Source organism: Terrapene carolina, unplaced genomic scaffold (genome assembly GCF_002925995.2).
Source record: "Terrapene carolina triunguis isolate 2854851 unplaced genomic scaffold, T_m_triunguis-2.0 Scaffold111, whole genome shotgun sequence".
NCBI lineage: Eukaryota > Metazoa > Chordata > Testudines > Emydidae > Terrapene > Terrapene triunguis.
In genome coordinates, this window is record NW_020664462.1 from 2,080,007 (window position 1) to 2,095,657 (window position 15,651).

Sequence of the window (15,651 nt, forward strand, 5' to 3'; positions counted from 1 at the left end):
GAAGCCTTCCCTTGCAACACACACACACACACACACACACATTCATCACTAGAGGTAGTCCCAGTAGGCCAGGATTGAGCATTGGGAGATGGATTTCCCTGCTGTAGACTTTCCTCCGACAATTTTGCTAGTATCAGTCTGGCTCCTTCTAGAAGCACTAAATCCACTCTCAGGTCTATTTTTTGCATTTTCCAAATACAATAAAGAGATTAAGTTGGTTCTGTTATGATGGAAGGGAGAACTCACCAAGAGCACAAAAATGCATCCCTAAATGCATCAATTCAAGGGAGAAGGCACAAAAAACAAACAGGACTTCAGTTATCAGCTTTATGTTGTTGCTTGCTGAGTTCCACCTAATCTTCCATTTCCACATGTAATTGTCGTGGTTACTCCATGGGCTGATTCTAGCATAATTTTTATTGTTCTGTCACAGTCATATCTAGGCTATGATACAGACTTTAAATACACAGATGTGTAGTACCATTACTGGAGGGATTGTGATTAGATATAGGGAATTGGGAGCCAGGAGTCCTAAATTCTCTATTCTACTCTATTGCTTTATCACTGGCCTTGAACAGGTTACTTCACATTTCTGTACCTCAGTTTACCAAGCTGTAAAATCCACACAATATTTCAAAGCAGTGATGAGAATTCATTAGTTTTTAGCTACTTTAACCTCCTCAGACATAAATGGAAAGTAGTCTTAATTGCTATTAATATTGAAAAATATAGTGATAATGAAGGCACATAAGTGCATCTAAGGGTGACATACGTGTATTCATTCACTCTTCATGAATCATTTTTGTGTAATGCCAACTTAAAAAAATAGCCAGTTCACATCCCGTGTTTAAAGAATATTTGCTGCTGATGTGCAACCAAAACTGAAAGCTTAATACAGGAATTTCAGTAACAGAGAGGTCAGTCACTAGTCGAGGTGGGAGAGATGATCATATATATGCATAGATTACGGGGATAGAAAGGACCATTGTGAACGTTTGGTCAGACCTCCTGCATAACACAGGCCATAGGACTCCCCTGAATTAATTCCTATTTGAACTAGAGCATAACTTTTAGAAAAACATCCACTCTTGATTTAAAAACTCCCAGTGATGGAGAATGCACCTTGGTATATTGTTCTGTTGGTTAATTACGCTCACTGTTAACGATGTACATCTTTTTTGAGTCTAAATTTGTCTAGCTTCAGCTCCCAGCTATTGGATCTTGTTATACCTTTGTCTGCTAGACCGAAGATCCCTCTTACCTATTTTTTATTCTTTGTGTGTAGTAGGTACTTAGACTGTGATCAGTCACCCCTGAACCTTCTTTTTGATAAACTAAATAGACTGAGCTTCTTGAGTCTATTATTATGGGTAGGGCTTCCGATTTTAGGTTGTAACTAATAAACACCCCCAAAACGCACACATTCTCTCTCTCTCTCAATCTCAAAAATGAAATCGGTGTTTATTGGATTAACACGTGAAATGGTTACTTGTATCTAAGGGCTTGTCTATACAGAGCAGTAATGCAGATTATATGGATGTGATTTCTAAAGTGCATAGATTTGTTGAGCATTAATTGGTCCATTTAGACCTTACTGGTTGTTACTAAAGATTCCCTAGTGTGCTTTAACATTGTGGAGTTTGAAACAGTACTTTGTTAAAGCCCACTAAGGAATGTTACAAAGAGATTACTAATTACAGTATATGCTACTGTAATTATATATATTACACATTAAAGTATATACAAAGAAAGAGCCTTGAAAAAATACATCTGCATAAAACTCAAAAATTGCTTTAAAAAAATCCCCAAAAGTGAAATCAATAAACCCCAGAAGCCATAACTGTAAGGTATGTTTTCCAATCCTTTAATGATTCGCATGGCTCTTCTCTGAATCCTCTCTAATGTATCAACATCCTTCCTGAATTCTAAATACTAGACCTGGATACAGTATTCCAGTAGTGATTGCATCAGTGCCAAATACAGAGGCAATAGAACACCTCTGCTCCAATGCGTAGGAGTAGAGGTGTTATATTGAGTGCACGGGACTGGACTAGAAGACCTCTTGAGGTTGCTTCCAGTCCTACGATTCTATGATTCCCCAGTTTACATATCTGTGGGTCATATTACCCCTTGTGGGTTCAGCCTGTGTACAGTACTCAAGACTAAAGAAGCTTTGTTTCATTTAGAACTGGTCCACTATTTCTTTTCAAAACAGTTGTTCATCTTCTTAGTTAACAAGTACAGATTTCACCCAGAGCTGTAATGAACAATATTTACCTAAAGGTGTTTATTGCAGGAGAATGAAGGATTTCAGAATATTTCATGATGATGATTATTTATTATTTATTATTATTTTTACATATTGTGTCCCAGGACATTTTGATCACACTTTGCTTGGTACCAGTATGTCTGAGACCTTTTACTGAGGGACTCTTGTCCTGTTGCAAGGGGGATCCAGTGGACATACTGTACTTAGATTTCCAGAAAGCCTTTGACAAAGTTCCTCACCAAAGGCTCTTACATAAATTAAGCTGTCATGGGATAAGAGGGAAGATCCTTTCATGGATTGAGAACTGGTTAAAAGACAGGGAATAAAGGGTAGGAATAAATGGTAAATTCCCATAATGGAGAGGGGTAACTAGTGGTGTTTCCCAAGGGTCAGTCCTAGGGCCAATCCTATTCAACTTATTCATAAATGATCTGGAGAAAGGGGTAAACAGTGAGGTGGCAAAGTTTGCAGATGATACTAAACTGCTCAAGATAGTTAAGACCAAAGCAGACTCTGAAGAACTTCAAAAAGATTTCACGAAACTAAGTGATTGGGCAACAAAATGGCAAATGAAATTTAATGTGGATAAATGTAAAGTAATGCACATTGGAAAAAATAACCCCAACTATAAATACAATATGATGGGGGCTAATTTAGCTACAACTAATCAGGAAAGAGATCTTGGAGTCATCGTGGATAGTTCTCTGAAGACGTCCCCGCAGTGTGCCGCGGCAGTCTAAAAAGCAAACAGGATGTTAGGAATCATTAAAAAAGGGATCGAGAATAAGATGAATATCTTATTGCCCTTATATAAATCCATGGTTCGCCCACATCTTGAATACTGCATAAAGATGTGGTCTCCTCATCTCAAAAAGGATATACTGGCATTAGAAAAGGTTCAGAGAAGGGCAACTAAAATGATTAGGGGTTTGGAACAGGTCCCATATGAGAAGAGATTAAAGAGGCTAGGACTTTTCATCTTGGAAAAGAGAAGACTAAGGGGGGATATGATAGAGGTGTATATAAAATCATGAGTGGTGTGGAGAAAGTGAATAAGGAAAAGTTATTTACTTGTTCCCATAATATAAGAACTAGGGGCCACCAAATGAAATTAATAAGCAGCTGGTTTAAAACAAAAGGAAGTTCTTCTTCACACAGCGCACAGTCAACCTGTGGAACTCCTTGCCTGAGGAGGTTGTGAAGGCTAAGCCTGTAACAGGGTTTAAAAGAGAACTAGATAAATTCATGGAGGTTAAGTCCATTAATGGCTATTAGCCAGGATGAGTAAGGAATGGTGTCCCTAGCCTCTGTTTGTCAGAGGGTGGAGATGGATGTCAGGAGAGAGATCACTTGATCATTACCTGTTAGGTTCACTCCCTCTGGGGCACCTGGCATTGGCCACTGTCGGCAGAAAGGATACTGGGTTGGATGGACCTTTGGTCTGACCCAGTATGGCCGTTCTTATGTCTTCTAGGTCTACAGGTACAGATTATACCTAGACCCTTTTCAGTGATAGAGCTTTATAAAATCATGAATGGTGAGGAGGACGTGAATAAGGAAGTGCTATTTACCCCTTCATATAACACAAGAACCAAGATCACCCAATGAAGATAATAGGCAGCAGGTTTAAAAAAACATAAGGAAGTACTACTTTACACAACGCACAGTCTACCTGTGGAATTCATTGCCAGGGGTGATTCTGAAGGCCAAAACTATAACTGGATTTAAAAAAAAATTAGGTAACTTCATAGAGGATATGGCCATCAATGGCTATTAGCCAAGAAACTCAGAGATGCACCCCAATGTTTTAGGTGTCCCTGCACCTCTGACTGCCAGCAGGTGGGACTGGATGATTAGGGATGAATCACTCAATAATTGCCCTGTTCTGTTCATTCCCTCTGAAGCATCTGGCACTGGCCACTGTTAAGACAGGATACTGGGCTAGATAGACCATTGGTCTAACCCAGTGTGATCATTCTTGTGTTCACTTGTCCCACTGAAGAGGTTCAATGTCCGAAAGCTTCTGTCCAGTGGAAGAACAAGGTGTCATTCCTTTAAGTATCAATATTCTGCTGGAAAACTTGTATTTCATAGGTTATATGTGTGGTATCTGCAGTAGTACTGGCAGTGAGTTTTGCTCAACATAATAGCTATTTTATACTGGAGAGAGATCCAAGACATCCCTACTTTGGATAATACTTGATCTGCAGTGACAAGATACATGCAGTACATGTGTGCCCTTTGTGGCAGACATTGATAACTGTTTTCAACACGATGACTGCCACCAGTTGGAGGCTCCGAAATGCCATGTAATTTAAAATGCATTGCAGGTTTTATTCATGGTGAACCTGTTCCTTGACCTAAGCATGTTCATAACGGCATCCATTTTGCTCTGCTTTGCAGTTTTCTTCTAGTACTGACAGAATGGCAATTCTGAATGCCAAGAAATAGAATATTTTACGTATTTTTTTAAACTTAAATTTCCTTTGAAGAACAAAGATCTATCAAATTTATGGAAAACATTTTATGAAGTTAAAAATGCATTCATATCTATTCCTGCTCCAGAACAGTTGTACGACAGAAACAGTATATTCCACTCTCCACTGCATCTTGAAATAAACCAGTTTTACCCTGTTTCTATGTTCCACCTTTGATCACAGAAGTAACAAAAGATTTTCAATAAGGGAACTGATTTCCCTTTTTCTCTTGCTTGGTTTCAGAGTTATGCACAGCCAGGTCTTCAGTATATCCAAGGGCAGCAGATTTACACAGCTCATCCACAGGGAGTGGTGGTGCAGCCGACAGCAGCAGTAACAACGATCGTAGCAGCCGGGCAGCCTCAGCCCATACAGCAGGTGAGGCCTGGAGTGTTACAGTCCAGCCTGGTAACATGCCAGCAACAATGGGGTGCAATTTTTTTCATGACCCATGAGAGAGAATGGTTTGATGTATGTCCCATTTGGTGTACCCTTCCCCTGTTTCCCTTTTACGTTGGGGAGGACAGTATCCTGTCCATTTCCCCTAAATTGTAACTAGAAAGCCAGTGGGTTTACTGTCAAAAGAGTCGTTAAAACCTAGAGTTGATTCCTTTGCAAACAGCATCCCTTCCCTTGCTCTACTGTCTGGCATTGTGAGAAGGGATGGTTGATTTCATATCCACCGTTCTTGTCTCCCACTCAATAGCATTTGTACACATAGTACTCTCATAAGCTATCTATCTTAAAATGGCACATCCTTTTCTCTTCCCTCTCTCTTTGTGTGGACTTTGCTGTGAATGATTCCTAAGCTTGATCCTCTGTCCTGAGAAAAGAGAATCACTTGTGTTATGTTTGGTGATCTGGCCTCAATGCTGCTCTGTGTAAGGAAAATATCTCTGCCTCCCTACCAACCTCCTGTCTCCCCACTGTATAGGAAAGGTGATTAGGTTCTGTAGTGGCCTTGGTTTCAGACTGGATTCAGTATACTAAGCCTTTATCACGTGAAAAGGTGCTGTTCTTGTCGGCCACCTGATGGAATGACGTAGATTCCTCTGAGGCTATTGACTGCCTAAAGTTGTGTCTACACTACAGACTTCTGCTGGCATAGCTACATCAGTCAGGATGTGATCCTTGGCCGACAGAACTGTGGCATCAGAAGTCCTGAGTGCATATGCAATTATACCAGCAAATCTGTGCTTTTACCAGCATAGCTTCTTTCACTCCTCTTCGCTGGTATAGCTGTGTCCGCACTAGGAGCGCTTTGCTGGGATAGTATGCCAGTTTTCCTATACATATTAGGCACTCCTAGTGTAGACATGGTCTTAAACTCGCTAAGTTAATCAGCAGCATCACATTGAAAGTGAAGGGTGACCCACTTGACTACTGCTTTATGAATGGACTTGGTCAGGTAACCATTACTTTTTTATACACCCTAGGTTTGTATTAAAAACTTTGTAATATCGTCGTTCTTTGCTCAACTTTCTCTCTTTGCTGTCGTTGGGGTATTTTTAGCCAGAGCTGGTAGTGACCAACAATCTTCTGGATCTACCACCGCCATCTCCTCCAAAACCCAAAACCATTGTCCTCCCTCCCAACTGGAAAACAGCCCGCGATCCAGAGGGGAAGATCTATTATTACCATGTGATCACAAGGTAAATGCTCACTTACCTATTCATGCTGGTGTTCTTATTCATGTGTAAAAACCGCACCCTTATTCTGTGTTGGCGGTATTCCAAACTACTGTGCAATGTATTGTACTGTCTCTACAATGCCACACCAAGGTGCTGCAGGAGGTAGTGCTGGAAATTCGTTTAGCAGTGTCCCCCTATGTCAGCCGATAACCCAGAATGATGGTAGGGGTGCTCTCCTTCTAGAGGTCTTAAATCAGTAAAGACTCAGCGATACTTTTTGCAAGTGGAGAGGTGTTAGCCCCAGCATCCTGATGAAATGTTTGGCAAATACAACCTTCAGTTTCAATTGGAAACAGTTTTCCTCTTATCTTCCTATTTTAAAATGTTGTGTTATGCTGCTGTGCTCCGTTTAAACAGCTGTTGTGTTCCACCCCAGCAGTGGGTGAAGCAGTTCTTGAATACATCATAGATTGTAAGCTTTTTGGGGCAGGGGTCCTATCTGTTTACCTCCCTGTAAAATATATACCACACTTTTGGTGCTATACAAATAGTAGCATATGTAGTCTTTTAAAGTGCTCAACGCTTTTGAGATGAGATACCATGTAAATGCAATGTGGTGTTGTTTCTTAGATGTGCTTACAGCACTTCTGTATTTCCAAGGTGATTATGGCTTCTTGGCATCATAGATTTATTTCCCCACTTTGTCAGCCTTCCCATCCTTAAACCTGTGGTCAGCATTGTAGTAGGTCAGAAAAAGGAATGTCGTTTTCTTGCTGAATGTTAAATAAGTTGCCATTACTGTTTTGGCCTATTCTAGCACATGAATATTGGTTTTTTAGATCCTACCAATACATATTCAGCTTCACAAGAGTGAAATGCCTGTGAGCTGTATGGAAACTTTTTTAAAACACCAAAATAGGGGCTCAAACTATATGCATACCCCCAAATAAAAAAAAAAAGTAAGAGAACCCCAAAAAAACGCCACCGTGGGTAAACAGAGTAAAAGGGGCAGTTAGAGACAAAAAGACATCCTTTAAACATTGGAAGTTAAATTCTGCTGAGGAAAGCAGAAAGGAGCATAGACTGGTAAGTCAAGTGTAAAAGCAAAATGAGGCAGGCCAAAAAAATAATTTGAAGAGCAACTAGTAAAAGACGCAAAAACTAACAGCAAAAATGTTTTGAAGTACATCAAAAGGAGGAAGCCCGTCAAACAATCAGTGGGGCCATTGGATGATTGAAGTGCTAAAGGAGCAATCAAGGAAGGACCAGCCCATTGTGGAGGAGCTAAATAAATTCTTTGCATTGGTCTTCACCGCAAAGCATGTGAGGGAGATTCCCACACTTGAGCCATTCTTTTTAGGTAACAAATCTGAGGCACTGTCCCATATTAAGGTACCAATAGAGGAGATTTTGGAACAAATTGAGAAATTAAACAATAAGAAGTCAGCAGGACTAGATGGTATTAACCCAAGAGTTCTGAAAGAACTCAGTTATGAAATTGCATTACTAACAATTGTGGTATGTAACTTATCGCTTAAATCAGCCTCTTTACCAGATGACTAGAGGATAGCTGATGTAATGCCAATTTTTAAAGAAGGCTCTGCAGGCAATCCTGTCAATTTCAGGCTGGTAAACCTAACTTCTGTACCAGACAAATTGGTTGAAACTATAGTAAAGAACAGAATTATTAAACACATAGATGAACATGATATAATGGGGAAGAAGCAAAACAGTTTTTGTAAAGGGAAATCATGCCTCACCAATCTATTAGAATTCTTTGAGCGTGTCAACAAACGTGGACAAGAGTGAGCCAGTGGATATACCATACTTAGACTTTCAGAAAGCCTTTGACAGTGTCCTTTACCAAAGGCTCTTAAAAAAACTCAGCATCATGGGATAAGAGGGATTGTCCTCTCATGGATCAGTAACTGGTTAGGAAATGGGGAATAAAAGGTAGGAATAAGTGGTTGGTTTTCACAGTGGAGAGGTTCCCCAGGGATTTGTACTGGGACCAGTGCTGTTCAACATACTCATAAATGATCTGGAAAAAGGGGTAAACATTGAGTTTGCAGATGATACAAAACTATTCAAGATAGTTGTCCAAAGCAGACTGCGAAGAGTTATAAAGAGATCTCTCAAAACTGGGTGACTGGGCAACAAAATGGGAGATGAAATTCATTGTCGTTAAATGCAAAGTAGTGCATGTTGGAAAACATAATCCCAACTATACATACAAACGGGTGGGGTCTAAGTTAGCTATTACTATTCAAGAAAGAGATCTTGGAGTCATTGGGGACAGTTCTCTGAAAACATCTGCTCAATGTGCAGCAACAGTCAAAAAAGCTAACAAAATGTTAGGAACCATTAGGAAAGGGATAGATAAATAAATATCATAATGCCACTATATAAATCTATGGTATGCCCACACCTTGAATACTGCATGCAGTTCTGGTTGCCCCATCTCAAATAAGATATATTAGAATTGGAAAAAGTACAGAGAAGGGCAATAAAATGCGTAGGGGTATGGAACAGTTTCCATGTGAGGAGACTGGGACTGTTCAGCTTGGAAAAGAGACTAAGGGGGGATATGAGAGAGGTCTATAAAATCATGACTGGTGTGGAGAAAGTGAATAAGGAAGTGTTATTTACCCCTTCACATAACACAAGAACCCTGGATCACCAAATGAAATTAATAGGCAGCAGGTTTAAAACAAACAAAAGGCAATACTGCTTCACACCCCCACAGTCGGACTATGGAACTCATTGCCAAAGGATGTTGTGAAGGCCAAAAGTAAAACTGGGTTTGAAAAAGGATTAGATAAGTTGATGGAGGATAGGTCCATCAATGTCTATTAGCCAAGATAGTCAGGGATGCAACCTCGTGCTCTGGGTGTCCCTAAACCTCTGGCTGTTAGAAGCTGGGACTGGGTGACGGGATCGGTCACTCAATACATTTCCACGTTTTGTTCACTCTCACTGAAGCATCTATCACCGGCCACTGTCAAAAGACAGGATACTGGGCTAGATGGACCATAGGTCTGACCCAGTATGGCCATTCTTCTGTTCTTATGCTTTATGTGGTTGTTAAGGTTTTTCATGGTTAATATAAGTCAGAAAAGAGGTTTGGATGGGAATTCAGTTTCTTAGGACTTGTCTGGATTGGGCAGCGATCGATCCAGCATGGGTCGATTTATTGCGTCTAGTCTAGACATGATCAGTTGACCGCAGAGCGCTCTCCTGTCAACTCCGATACTCCAGCAGGGCGAGAGGCGCCAGCGGAGTCGATGGGAGAGCGTCAGCTGTCGACTTACCACAATGAAGACACCGCGGTAAGTAGATCTGAGTACGTCGACTTCAGCTATGTTATTCACGTAGCTGAAGTTGCATAACTTAGATTGATATCTCTCTTCCCCCCCACCCACCCCAGTGTAGACCAGGCCTTATTTTAAGGAGAGCTAGTGTGAATAGTTCCATTTAAAAAAAAAACCTGACTCTGTTGTTAATTTGTGCTATCCCTATTTGTACTAGGACTTACGAGCCCCATGTAGTACCAACATAAGGAGCATTTCAGAACACCAGGCAATGGGAAGACCTTACTGATTGCCTAACAGCAATTAATATTGCGTGTTTGGGGAGTCTGCATGTAAAAGGAATGACATGCAATTCAGCCTTCAGCTGTTGGTATTGATACGTTTAGGCAACAAATCCTCCATCAGTTGCTTTGGAAACTGCTGACTGAACATTATTAGACTTAAACTCCTAGCAGTCTTACCCCCTGGAAATGTTTTGTAAGCACTTTTTTTAAGTAGCAGCATTCTAAGGCTGATACAGTAGAGTCAGATTGCATGATTACTCATTTTCCCCACCTTTTACTTATCAGTCCATTTTCCCCTGTGGGCCAGATATTAGTTTAATATTATGGCTTATGTAGTGATGGAATAAAATCAAGCTGCACACCATTAAGTAGGTTTTAAAAATAGCGTCTTGGGTTTGCAGAAGGACATGTGGTCCATTTAAACAAGCATATTTGATTTTCCCCACAGTCCTCTCATAGACTTTAACGTCAGAAGGGACCATCATGATCATCTAGTCTGACCTGCACATTGCAGGCCAGAGAACCTCACCCACCCACTCCTGTAATAGACCCCTAACCTCTGGCTGAGTTTACTGAAGTCTTCAAATCAAGATTTAAAGACTTCAAGTTACAGAGAATCCATCATTTACTCTCCTCCCTGACCCCACCCCCAAAATAAGTTTTTGTTTGGATTGTGATGATTGTCTGAGTACTTCCATTGATGAGTCAAAACCAGAACCTTCAAACCAGATGGTCCCTTTTCTTCGGGGTTTCAGATTTTGTCCATAGTATACAGACAGCTGTAAGTCCAGGCCATGTTTGGAAAAAAAAGTTAGAGATGGAAAAGACCTATAGCATTTGGTCATTTAGTCTATTTGCCAGGGCCCAGTGCAGAATAGTTCTCTCTGTTGTCCCCTTCAGGATTTTGATTAGTCTAATTTTAAATGATTCCAGTGATGGGATGGGACTTCCAAAACTTCTCCTGGGAGACCATTCCACAATCAAATAGACAGCATTTTTAAGACATCTTTCCTGATAGCCTAAATTTTCCATTGCGCCCTTTCATCTCATTACTTTGTGCTTATCCCATCTTGGATCACACTAAACAATTTCTCTCCCTTGTTGATGGATATACCCTTTTAGCTGGCAATTATATCTTGATTGTCATCATTTAGCCAAGCTTTTCCATATTAAATTAATTATTCTTCACCAATCAATCGATCTCTCCAGGCCTTTGTTCATTCTTGTTGCACTTCTTATGAAATCTTCCCTCTATGTCTGCATCTTTCCAGTAATGCAATGCCTAGAACTGAACACTTGATTCCAGGTGTGGTCTGACCTCATTTCTGTAGAAAAGAGACTACTACCCTCAGGCTCTGTGACGTGATGTCTCTGTACAGACAAACCAAAACCGCACTGTTTCTGCTTACTACCCTGTTGCTTTGTAAATTCATGTAATCCCTACACCTTTCAGCGTTACAGTCTCCCAGGTATATGATGATTTCCCCAGATGCACTAGCTTGGATATTTTTGGATTGAACCTCATTTTATTTCATAGACATGTCTATACTGCATAATTCTCTGTCTTCACTGGCAAGCATAACTACCCTATTTGGTATCATCTGTGTATGCTATTATTGTGCTATTAGTCATTATTGATCTGGAAGAAGGGACAACGTCAAGATTAGGTCTGCCTCTAATCCAGTGGCATGCTCATAGATGCCCCAACATGAAATGAATTGCTGTTTATTGTTGACTTATTTATAATACTTCCAATGCATGTTACACTGTTCATATCCCTGTCAATTAAAAATATTCTTTTCCAGGAAGTTTTTGTGAGGCACTGGTTATGTGCAATCAAAGCTGAGAGTCCTGTCCCCAGTCAGTTATTTGCAAGAAGGCAATCAGGGCTGGCTTCCAAGTGTCCAGAATAGAGGACATGATGGTAATTTCATGTGTGTGCTTCCATTACTCCAAGATATAAGTGAGACCGTTCCCTTCTTTCTCTAGGCAAACCCAGTGGGATCCTCCTACCTGGGACAGCCCCGGAGATGATGCCAGCCTCGAACATGAAGCTGAGATGGACCTTGGGACTCCAACATACGATGAAAACCCAATGAAGGTAAGTGTGCAATCAGCAGGTGAAACATCTCATCTTTCACAGCTTCTTTAAATGGAGAGTGGAAAACTTGTCGTTCCGTAAGTCCTGTGGCCAAATAATCTACTGTGTGGCAAATACAAGCATGCGAGAAAACTCAAATTGTTGAAGTGGTGGATGACAATATCTTATATAGACGGAGTATGAACAGAAGATCGAATTGTTCTTTTAAATGTGGACTGAAAAGCTCAAATTAATGTTCTGGCCAGATGTTTCTGAAAGCTTTGTTAGTAAATCATTAAACAAGGTTTTCCTTGACCCTTTGACATAGGAAATAGACGCTGAAGAAGTTTCTCTTCATTATCTGGAACTCCTTTGCTGGAGCTAGGAGGGGGCCCTGGTAGACTCCCTTCTCAGACATGATAGCTTGTTTGTTAGAGGTCTTCCTGATGTTCCAGCTCCCCCTTCCTCCGCCAAATAAATAAATACCCATATAGGGTTATTATTGACCCTGACACTAGCTCTTTTACAAAGTCAGTGTCATGGATACAATGTTTGAGTCTGGCTGAGCAAAGAGAATTATCTTGTGTTATTGGTCATGAAATAATTTTTGTGTGTCCAGATAGAGGTCATACTCTTAAAGCTGGGCATCAGCATTGCCCAGTGTGGAATCCTGTTTCTGGCATTGCGATTCGAGTGCAACTCGAGAGAGAGAAGCTTACTGTTCTTCTTCGAGTGATTGCACATGTCCATTCCACACTAGGTGTGCGCGCGCCTCGAGCACAGTTGCCGGAAATTTTTCCCTCAGTGGTACCTGTCAGATTGGCTCCAGTGCCTCCTGGTGCTGCATGCTCATGGTGCCGGTATAAAAGGGCCAGCCAACCCCACACCCCATCAGTTCCTTCTTACCGCCCGTGACGGATGCTGAAACTGCTCATTCCCCCAGTTTCTTTCTTCCACTTATTTATTTTTCATTTGGACTGTAAATAGTTCTTCTACATAGTTTAGCTGAAGATTCTGCCTTATTAGTGGATTTTCATCCGCCCCCTGTGCCTCCTGCAGCAAGCCTGTGCCTGTGAGTGACACACATACCAGTTGCCTAAAGTGGGTGAGGTTCATGTCCGGGACTGTTGTCGCATCTGCTGGGAATTCAAGCCCCATATGAAGGACCAGGAGGCCATATGAAAGTTCCTATTGATGGAAGAGACACTCAGACGCTCTACAGAGCCGAGCTGGTCAGACTCAGCAGTGAGTACTTGAGCATCGGTGAGGATTGCTGTTCCCACTGTCAGGGGCTCTCACCATTCTCTGGTGCCGAGAAGGAAACATAAGAAGCAGCTGGCTGACGGGGCGTTCCCCTCCATTGAGTCCAGTACCAGACCAGCCTGTGCCGGAGGGACAACAAGGGTCCAGTGCAATTGTGGTTCCATCTGCCCTGGAGGTGTTCGCGGCGGAAAGAGACCTGCTGGCGTTATTGGTACCGCCGTTAATCCAAGAGCAGGTGTCAGCGGTGCAGGTGGATAGAAAGGAGCATGTCACCCCAAGCTGCCCTCTGTACTGTCTAGCGGGAAACCATCCCTGCTATCCTGAATGCAGGCCTCTCTGTCTCAGCACTGATCTCCAGAACCGATGAGTACCACACCTCCATGGTCCCCGGAGGAGGGCTCGACGTCTGAGTTGGAAGTGGGGTTGTATACCTAGCAGAGGGGTTGCTGTTGATACTCCCCAGTCAGCCCTTTGTGGTGGTGGACCCGGGCTCAGATACCGCTGAGCACTTGGCCCAGTGCGCACTGGCCTATGCTGATGCAATGGCCATTTTGGAACCCTTGGGGTTTTCCTCCGATGTCAGGGACTCATTCCAGACGCTCATATTTGGTGGCCATGGAGAGGACTTCTGACCTGGACTCCGGTACCGAACCCAGTACTGATCCTTAGGATCTAGACCTGCAGGACCCAGTCGCTGCAGAAAGAGACAAGGAGGACCCCTTGCTGGTGATGACTTCAAAGCTCATCAGGAGCTGTTGAAGAGGGTGGCCTCGAACTTAGGGCTGCAACTGGAGATAGTCAAAGAATCCTCCCACAGCCTTGTCAACATCTTGGCTGCGGCTAGGCCGACTACAGTGGCTCTGCCTCTCAATGAGGCTATCATGGGACCAGTTAAAGCCTTGTGGCAAAACTCATACTCCCTGCCGCCCACCTGTGGAGAGCTGAGAAGCAGTACTTTGTTCCCACCCAAGGGTATGAGTACTTGTACTCCCACCTCCCACTGGGGTCCCTGGTGGTCTCAGGGGCCACCGAAAGGGAGAGACGGGGTGCATGGAGCGACCCCTAAGACAAAGGACTCAAAGAAGCTAGACCTATTTAGTAGAAAGGTTTATTCTACAGAAGGTTTACCGCTCCACTTCTCCAAACAACAGGTGTTGATAGGGAGATACGATTTTAATGTCTAGGACTCCATGTCAAAGTTCAGAGACTTGCTTCCCCAGGAGTCCAGGCAGGAGGTCACTTCTACCAGTGTGGAGAAGTCAATAGCCCGGGCCTTCCTGCAGGCCACCTGGGACACGGCAGTCTCAGTGGCTAAATCCCTGGCCATGCACAGGTGTTCTTGGCTGTAGTCGTTGTGCCTGCCAACGGAGGTCCGGCAGTCTCTCCAGGACCTTCTGTTTGAAGGGGCCTTGCTCTTCTCAGACAAGACAGATGCAAAGCTCCATGGACTGAAGGAGTCCAGAGCTCTACCCTCAGTCCCTGGGCCTTTACACCCCAGCGCCCTTGAGGGGACATTTCAAGCGTCAGCAGACTGCCCATTTCTCCACTCGGCCATCCCAACCTACAAAAGAAATGAAGCTGGGGTTTTAGGCGCAGACAGCCACCTCCATCCACCTCAGCATCTCTACCCGCCCTACCCAGACACTCGGGGAGGAGGGGCGGGGGGGGGGGGGGGCTCTAAACAGAGCTTTTGACAGGATGCCCGAGGGCATTATATCAGTTCCCATAATGCTGGATCCTGCCTTCCCACTGTTTTCGGGCTGCCTGTCCCACTTCAGCTGAGCAGGATCTCTCATAACCACAGACTGTTGGGTGCTGAGTGCTGTAAAGATGGGTTATACTCTCTAGCTTGTTCCCACCCCTCTGTCCCACCTTCCCTCCCTGTCCCTCCTCAGGGACCGTCTCACAAGCAACTCTTAGCCCTGGAGGTGCACGCCCTCCTCCGAGGGGGAGCCGTGGAGGAAGTTCCTCAGAACTTAAGGGGAAGGTGTTTACTCTATTTCCTAATTCCCAAAGCCAAAGGTGATGTCAGGCCTGTCTTAGACCTGCGCCATCTCAACGGCTATCTCAAAAGGCTGAAGTTCTGCAGAGTCTCCTTGGCCACCATCATTCCCTCCCTGGATTCGAGGGACTGGTATGCTGCTCTCTATTTGAGAGGCGCCTCTTTCCACATCACAGTTTTCCAAGGACACAGGTTGCTCAAGTTCGTTCTGAATCAGGCCCACTACCAATTTGCTGTTCTTCCATTCGGCCTGTTGGCAGCCCCATGGATTGTTATGAAATGCATGGAGGTACTGGCGGCCTTCTTGAAAAGGCGAGGGGTACAAGTGTACCCA

General features: G+C 43.1%; 1 protein-coding gene across 2 annotated transcripts in view; it reads left to right on the forward strand.

The window, feature by feature from the left end:
- Positions 1–15,651, forward strand: part of SETD2 (SET domain containing 2, histone lysine methyltransferase) — a 144,019-nt gene that overhangs the window by 96,247 nt on the left and 32,121 nt on the right. For both annotated transcript variants that reach the window (XM_026651987.1, XM_026651988.1), the window contains exons 16-18: positions 4,990–5,124; positions 6,259–6,398; positions 11,962–12,073. In XM_026651987.1, the coding sequence (XP_026507772.1) occupies positions 4,990–5,124; positions 6,259–6,398; positions 11,962–12,073 (387 nt within the window). The remainder of the gene's footprint in view (positions 1–4,989; positions 5,125–6,258; positions 6,399–11,961; positions 12,074–15,651) is intronic.